Raw genomic sequence first — 9,180 nt, forward strand, 5'->3', positions numbered from 1 at the left:
TTCATGTTTATTTCACAATTCTATCTGATTGTTTATAATGAGAGGTGCTTGATTAGCATGCTAATTGGATAGAGTCTTGGCTCATTATATAAATTTTATTTTGGGGGTGGTCCTTCCTTGTGTTTTCTCTGTCCATTGTTGAGAAGTTTAATATTAGTAGACCTGCCTGATTCACATATTGTAGTATCCCAGATATCTTAACCATCCCTGGGTCCATGATTCAGCGTCAGTGGGTCTGTGTACTACCTAAAATTGTACGCACATTTTGTGCACGTGTTCATTTATGTAATTTTCTAGGAGTAGCCACAACCAAACTGGAAAGGGTTAAGAACCATTATTGTAAGAGTACCTAAGTACTCTTCTTCAGGAGCTTGCTTCCTGGAATATTTAAAGGTTCGAATGAAAAACAGAAGCCTGTTTCCACCAAGACAGGGCACCTCGTTCGCCCACAAGGGCAGACAGGAAGAGAGCCCGCCATCAGTCAATTCTCCATTGATCAGTTTGTAGTCATTTGCTGCAGGAGGCCCGAGTCAGGAGTGCTCAGCTAGGTGTCATTCTCTGCCCCGTCCTCCCAGTCCTGACAATGAGAATGCTCAGTGGAAAAATGAGTCAGCACTATACAAGCTGAAAAATTTGCCTTGTCAACAACTTTTTCTCCAGGCTTTGAGAAAGGAGCGCTTTGCTCCTCCATGGCAAATGGAAAACTAAAACACAGAACTATTTAATGTGAATATGGACTCCAATGTGCTGGATAATTCTGAACCATACTTATATTAAGGTGGTAAAAAGCCTTATAGAACTGAGCCAAATCTTAAGTCTTTCCTCCTAGTGTCTGGACTCCTTGAGTACTCCATTATGTTAATAAAACTAGCCTTAAATTGGGAGTATTCTCAGCAGCTCTTTCAGCCTTGCATTCTATTGATGTGATTTCCAACTAAATATATTTTATCTCTAGGCACTCTTCTTTTTCATTGCCCTGACTCCAGACCAAGCCACTGTCATGTGTTTATCCCATTGTCTCTCCATTTCCACACTTATTTTTATTTAACTCAGGTCCACAAAGTAGCCAGAATTTTTAAATGCTTCTCTGAACACATCACTCTCTTGCTTAAAACACTTCAATGACTTCTCATTATAATGCATATAAAATTGAAAATTCTTAGCACAGCTTTCACACTGGTTCCTGTCAATTTATCCTACTGTCCAGCCCACTCACTAAGCTAAATCCATCTAACCTACCTTCATTTGCCTCTCAGATGAGCCAAAGTCTTTCACCTCAAATCTCTGCACACATCTCTAATTCTTTCTCTCCCTTCATATCTGTTTATATAGCATTTCCACAGAGATGCATTTCATACTGGTATTCTCTTTCAAAGCAATCTCTTCTTTTCCTACATAGTACTTATCACAATTTATGATGAATAATGGTGCTCATTCCTTCACCCAAGGAGTGCTACTGAACTTCCACTATATTCCAGGGACTGTTTTAATCATGCAGGCTAAGGATTATCCTTTTTATTTAAGATCTGGCTATAAACCTCAGGAAGGCAATGCCCAAGCAGGACCCAGGACCCTGGGTACAGTTCTTAACTGTACACACAGTGCTTAAGATAATGCTGGGGCAGCGTTGATAGTCAATAAATAGTGGCAAGAAGTGAATGGGTTTAGCCTCTGTGTATTTTAAGTTTGAGATGATGTTAGAACCTGCTGCAACTTGCTTGCTAAATCCAAGGATCAGAAGATGAATTCTCTTTACCATTTCACAAAGTTGAAGGTGGCATTTTTACTTTAGGGACATACTTTGCCCTCACTGTGCCCTCTAGTTGAAACTGAACTTTTGAGAACATTTAAGTAGACAACAGCTGACATAAATAGAAAAAAAGAAACTCTAGTATTCAAGAGACTAAAGAAAGGAAAGCTCTGGGGAATGATGTGAAGGGGGATGGATTTATGTACTTGTGAAAAGAACACTAGACATTTAAAATGATTTTATTAACACTTTAGAATTATTAAATGAAATTTAAGTGATGAGATAATCTCCAGTCATTACATTATACAAATGAATTTGAGTTCAAGTGCATTGTTGAGAGAACAGGAGAGTTATAATATTAAGTAATTATATAGGAAAGCCAAAAATGACATTATGGATTCATCTTTACATTTTTATTAAATAGCTGCTCATGTTTTAATATGAAGAGTCTTGCACTGGCTGTTCATCTGCAACTATTTTCGGGGATAAGTGTGTAAGACTCAAAACACTGGCATAAGATTTGACCTTAATTTAGTGTTTTACTTGACTCAGGGAAATGGGATTTTTTTTTATTATAATAATTTTATAGTTTTGCCATCATATTACATGCATAAAAGTTTATTTATGCATTCATCACATGACCTTGTTTCTTTCCTTTGGTTCTTAAGCCATTATTTGTTTGTTTGTTTTTACAGTTCAGGGAAGCACCCTCTTATTTTAGCACTACAGGAGTTGAGAATGCATCTATGTTCTCTTTACTCATAGTACACACGCTTTTAAAAATAGGTTCCATAATTTCCTCTCTCAACTTACATCTCTGCATGGTTCAGTTTCAACGGATTTGGTCTGTTCTTCTGGAATGATATGCTTTTAAATTTATTTTCTGTGTTTAATAGGCTTTATTTTCTGATGGTCTAGATCAGGTAACCATATTTAAAATTTTTAATTTCTAAATAAAAGAATTGATGTTCTTTGGAACAGCAGAGGGCTCAAGCATGAAAATGGCTCCCCAACCTTCTGGCCTGCATATGAACTAGATGAAAAAGACTTAAAGTGCTTCCATGCTGCTTCTTTGCACTGCTCTTAACAATAAAACCATCCCTGCATCCAATTGCTCATGACATCCAGTGCTGAGCCGCAGTCTAGGAGTGTATCCCAGTTGTAAACAGAAGAGAACGTAGATGTCTCCTAATCTTTGTATAGGTCATTTTTGATTCTTTCAAAGATGGGTGAGAGGACTGCTGAAAATGTTCATTGGTTTCTGTGTGACCTTTAGGACTGCTGGTGTCTTCTATTTATCCAAACATGTGGCAATGGCCTGGAAATACTTTATGACCCAGTGCTCTTTCTAAAATCTGTTTATTATTCCTCCATAGAGAGTTGGTAGATAGACCTTAAATACATTTTGAACTATGGGCTAATAGGGTTATCTATGTCAGTGAATTAAATACAGAATTATTTTTGAATATATATATATAAGTCTAAGTGACCAAATGACTGAATGACCTAATGACCAGTCACTATGACGTGCACTGACCAGCAGGGGCAGATGCTCAATGCAGGAGCTGTCCCCTGGTGGTCAGTGTACTCCCATAGCAGGAGCGCCACTCTGCTGATCAGTGTGAGCCAGATGCAGGGCTCACGGCTGGTGAGCACTGCTGCAAGCCTCTCCAGAGCCAGACTTACTGGGCATGAGCCCGCAGCAGGTGCAGCGGGGCCAGGATGAGCGGGGGTGGTGGGTGGACCCCACCAGTGCACAAATCCATGCACTGGGCCTCTAGTATATATACTAAACTAGAACCAGACTCAATAAAAAGTGTTTTATTTATCAGTTTAATGTCAATAAGGTAAGGTAATATATTTCTACAGACAGTAGGTAAAATCAGAACTAATGTTTTATATCTTCATGTCTTGGTTTTAATTTTGAGCCATACTGTTTTCCTGAAGGGAAACACTTTTATTTCAGAACCAAGAAGACACCAGGCTAGAATAAAAATTCTTCCAAATAATACATATTCTTTTCAGATGTTCCTGCAAAAGTCAATGAGAGAAATGTATGTTAATTTAATATGGCTTAGGCATGCTGCCATGAGTTAGTGATCATGAATATTAATTTCTGTGCCTAAAAGATGAATAAGGCCAGTGAATTTTTAATGGACCAAAGAAAATATTTTTAAGAAGGAAGACATGGTCTGAATGAAATACACCTATTTGCAGCAATCATTTTTTAATTCCACCTATTAATGTCCAAACTAAAACATTTGGACTCACCTGTTTTTAGGCTGATGGATTTTCTGTATCTCTCACAATGTTATTAGCACTAGCTCACAATGAGACTGAACTACTGCTACTAATACTTAGAGTTTTGGAGAGATTAAGATAGGTTCTACAGCTATAACTACTGCAGTAAAAAATTAGGCATAAGGGGAAGTAATGTAATCCAACAATTCTTTAGCCATTCTTTATTTTAACAAAGTCAGAATTTAGAACTTAATTTTAAACTCTTGTAATGTTCTTGAGGTTTTTCTTGAACATATTTTCAATATATTTACTAAGAGGAACAGTTACTTTTCTGGATTTTTCTGTATAGTATATGAACAACTGTGCATTTTAAGTTTTCTTTTCTAAGTAATTCAGCAATAATAAATCAGTCTGCTGTAATAACTCAAATATATAGTAATATAGATATTAGAATTGAATAGTTAATACCTACTAATGGCTTTAAATAAGCCAATATTCATATCGAACCCCCACTGTTCACACGTTTATATTCTGAATTAGGGAAGACTCATATTTGTAAAGATACTTCTATGCTAGTTTGTGTGAAAGGGAGAGAGATCCCAAGTAACACTTGCTTCCCTAATTAGAATATGGTACCAAGAGAACAAGAGTATGTGTTTATGTTATATTTAAAGAATTTAATTTAACTTCAGTATTTATAACATGCATTTATTTTCAGTGATTTTTAAAGTTTAAAATGATCCATTAATTTAAAAAACACAATATAGTAACAAACTTTCCCTTATGGGGAAGAGGCAGATCAAGTGGAGAGGGTGTTTGAGAGGGTTACTGAAAAAAGAAATCTAAGAATATGAATCACTAAACATATGGGTCAGCAGTCTCTTCAAATCCTGAGTCCGATGATACCAAGGTGTATGACTTATTTCTGCTGTCATTAGATGATTTAATGTTGTTCAGTGTCTTCTGATGAAACTAAATTCATCAAGTGTGATATATATTACTTGAGTAGTTTAGCTTCTTAATAGGTGAAAGTTATTTATTTCAGTTTCATAGGTTACAAAATATTAATTCAGAGAGTTTTAATAACAGAGAATCCATACCAGCTGAATTACTTTTGACTCAGAATAAATGAGTCTGAAACCCAGCCATTACTTTAAATGAATTCTTATTGACTTTACATACCATATTCTTTGACAAGAGGGACTGCCAATAAACATTAGGCTAAGAAATATCACTTGATAAATTCCATTTGCCAATTGTCATTTATATTTAAAATTCCTTGTAACATATGTTGAAAAATAGAACAGGATGTCAAGAACATCACCACTTGAAACTTATTTTAGTGGGTGGTAAAATTCATAATTAAATAACTAAGAAATAAAATAATTTATTTTCAAGAAGAAAGAAGCCCACTTGTTAGTGCTCGATGATAATATATGGATAGCATATAGAACATCATCTATGGGTGACATGAAAAAGTTGCATAATGATTGGAATGTGGAAAAGTAAAATCTTGACAGTAGAAGAGGCTTAGAAAAATAGCTTTTTTTTCCTAGTTGGAAAGAAAACCGGATAGAGTTAATGATTGTTTTGATAGCTATTGAATTGATCATGATGACCAGCTGTGCATTCTATCTTCATTGATGAAAAACAGGAATAGGATTTGAATTGTATTATGGGAGGATTTAATTTACTTACAGTGAATCATAGGTGATCCATTAAGTTATTAAAAGATGTTTTGTCATTAATAATTTTTTACCATAGCATTTTATCTCTTTATAAATTTTCCCTTGAGCAGTTCTTATTTATACTAAATTTTCCCTTGAGCAATTCTTATTTATACTATAGTTTTTTGTTATAAGACTGGATAGAGGAAACTAATTTTACCAAAGAAACATAAAATTCACTTTAAGTTCAATTTATGGTTCAGCTTTTCAATTGAAATAAAAGTAATGTCTTTTATATTTTCATTATGAATTATTTTAAATAACAAAATATAGAGGATAATATAAAGACCCCCAAGAACTCTTAACCAAAGTTAATGACCATAATATGAGAAATCTTGTTTTACTTACAGCCCTCTGCCTTTCAGTTATTTTGAAGCAAATACCTGACATCATGACATTTAATCTGTTAATATTTCAATGTGTATTTAAAAAATAATTCCCTTGTTTTAAACATAACCACAGTATCATCATATATAAACAACAATAATTCATTAATTTTTTCATACATTTTTTATAGTTTGCTTGAATAAGGATAAATATAAGGTCCATATATCTCAACTGGTTAAGATATCTCTTAAGGCTTTTATAATTTAACTAGAGGCCTGGTGCATGGGCTGATCAGGCCTTCCAGTTGCTGGCCAGGTCTTCCTTCATTCCACGCCACCCCCTGGTGTTCAGCACATGTCATAGCAAGCGGTCTCCCGGTCAAACTCCTGCAGAGACAATTTGCATATATAGATGTAGAGTTGTTTACTGTTTGAGTTTTGATGATTACAGCATGATGGCTTTTAGCTTATTACTCGTTGCCTTCTATTTCTTATAAATTTGTAGTTTGATCTAGAAACTTGATGGGATCCAAATTCACTTTTTTGACATAAATACTTCATAGGTGGGTTGAATATTCCCTTTTGGAGACACATAACTTCCGGTTGTGTCTCTTTCTGAGTTATTAGCAGTATTATGATTGTTGACTTGATACATTAATTCACTAGGTGCTACAAGGTTGTTACAATTCTAAATCTATATTCATTTATCATGTAGTAGCTGGAGTCTTTCCAAAGAGCAAAACCTCCTTTAATTAATTATTATCCTGAATCTAGTTCAGCCATGGCAAACTACGGCCCGCGGGCTGGATCCGGCCCGTTTGAAATGAATAAAACTAAAAAACAAACCAACAAAAAACGTACCATTTTATGTAATGATGTTTACTTTGAATTTATATCAGTTCACACAAACACTCCATCCATGCTTTTGTTCCGGCCCTCCGGTCCAGTTTAAGAACCCATTGTGGCCCTCGAGTCAAAAAGTTTGCCCACCCCTGGTCTAGTTCCTATAGGAAAGGCAGGAAAATGCTTGTCTCTCTTCATTTACCAATTTTCAAAGTAATAACTTGGCTCTCTAGCATCTACAATGGCAACCAAATATTTATCATTACAAATTATGTATTTAAAATGTTATGTATTTAAGCCTTTTGCAGGTACTATTATTCTTATTGATATTAAAATTGCCCCATCTTTATTTAAAATTAGAGGCCTGATGCACAAAAATTCATGCAAGAGTAGGCTTTCCTTCCCCCAGCTTCCCTCAGGCACCCGGGCTTCCCTCTTCCTGCCACTGGCGGACCCCGGCTGGCTTTGCCCCAGCCCCGAGCTTCCTTAGAACAGACGTCCAGAATGATGTCCAGAAGACGTCCAGTCTAATTAGCATGTTACCCTTTTATTAGTATAGATGATCTTCACCAAACTGACTCCTGAGTCCTTCGACACAATGCTGGTAGTTTTGGAGAGCTTCCTTGCTTTCTGGTATCACAAGATGTTCTAGGCTCATTTTATATATTCTTGGCCTATATGGAATATATACAATTTTTAATGATACTTGTTAGGTTCAAATAGTTTTCAACAACATTTAGAATATGCATATATTTTTGCTATAATTAATAGGTTTAAATAAATTTAGTACATGAATAAAGCTTATAGAGTGATGTTATCACTTTAGGTAAATCCCACATTTTTAAGGTAAAAAGGGATCCATATTCTTTTGGGAGAGATGCAAGTCTTTTTGGAATCAGGAAGATGATGTTATGATTCTGAATTCTTTTTGGATCTTTAATTTGTGTTGTTCGTTAAGCTATTAATAGAAATGATGGCCCTAGCCGGTTTAACTTGGTGGATAGAGCGTCAGCCTGTGGACTGAAGGGTCCCAGGTTCGATTCTGGTCTAGGGCACATGCCGGGGTTGCGGCTCAATCCCCAGTGGGGGGTGTGCAGGAGGCAGCTGATCAATGATTCTCTCTCATCATTGATGTTTCTATCTTTCTCCCCCTCTTCCTTCTTCTCTGAAATCAATAAAAATATTTTAAAAAATAGAAATGATGGATTTGAGTTGGCTGTGAAGTGTTGTAGCATGTGAAAGGCAGTGTATGTACTGGCTTTCTAAGTGCTAAACTGCAGATTTAACTTAAGGAAATAAATTCCCAAGTTCTCAATCCGCATATGAGGAAATATATGGATATTAAAAATATAAATAAGATTTTAAGGTACATGATGCTATAAACACAGAAGTAGTAAAATGGTTTTACATTTGAGAAGTTAAGTAAATGTAACAAATTTGTGCTAGAAAACTAAGTTCTACCATCTGGTTAATAAGTGAACATATTAATCTCTATGGGATCAGTCCCAATAACAAAACATGAAACAGAAGGCTGAGAAAAAACAATTTCAGAGTAGAAATATAGGAGGAAATAGAGATTATTGGTTCTTAGACTCAAATGGCATACATAGATTCACCTCACTGAAAATGTACTCAACTTCTTCAGGATATCATTATGACATAACAGACTATCATACATAATGAAACATTTTCTTTCACTCTGTCAGAGAAATTTTTGTAATGTCTTTGATTTAACTCAAACCAGAGATACTGAAGACATTATGCTTTAATAATATCCAAAAAAAATAGAGCTAAAAGAAGGGGATACTGTTCCCCCTCCAAACTATGACTAGTCAGAACAATAGCATTTAGATAAAATGTGATGTGAAAATATGTTGAAGTTGATCAAGATCATAGCTGTAGCTTTTTAGAAAAGTCAACATCAATTTAGTTGCACAAAAAATATCAGCCTTAAACATATATTCACCCCCTGGTTGGGTAGCTCAGTTGGTTACAACATGGTCCAGATAAATCAAGGTTGCAGGCTCAATCTCCAGTCAGAGTACATACAAGAATCAGCCAATGAATGTATAAATAAGTAGAACAACAAAACAGTGTTTCTCTCTCTCTCTCCCCCCTTCTCTCTCTCAAACCACGTGTGTGTGTGTGTGTGTGTGTGTGTGTGTGTTTGCTGTCAATTTTACAACACAATTCTGACTTATTTGAGTATTTTTATCATTCATCATTTTTTCTTTGCCTTCCTAGGCTTATCAACACTGCAAGCTGTGCTGGATTCTGCTGCTGAAAAGAAAAA

The 9,180-nt window shown here is 35.4% G+C and overlaps 1 protein-coding gene across 1 annotated transcript in view; it reads left to right on the plus strand.

Moving 5' to 3' along the window:
- The window catches only part of GRIA2 (glutamate ionotropic receptor AMPA type subunit 2), a 120,979-nt gene that overhangs the window by 63,822 nt on the left and 47,977 nt on the right, over positions 1-9,180 (plus strand). The window contains exon 4 of the mRNA XM_015568522.1: positions 9,132-9,178. Within this exon, the coding sequence (XP_015424008.1) occupies positions 9,132-9,178 (47 nt within the window). The remainder of the gene's footprint in view (positions 1-9,131; positions 9,179-9,180) is intronic.

This window comes from Myotis davidii, unplaced genomic scaffold, assembly GCF_000327345.1.
Source record: "Myotis davidii unplaced genomic scaffold, ASM32734v1 scaffold392, whole genome shotgun sequence".
Lineage (NCBI taxonomy): Eukaryota > Metazoa > Chordata > Mammalia > Chiroptera > Vespertilionidae > Myotis > Myotis davidii.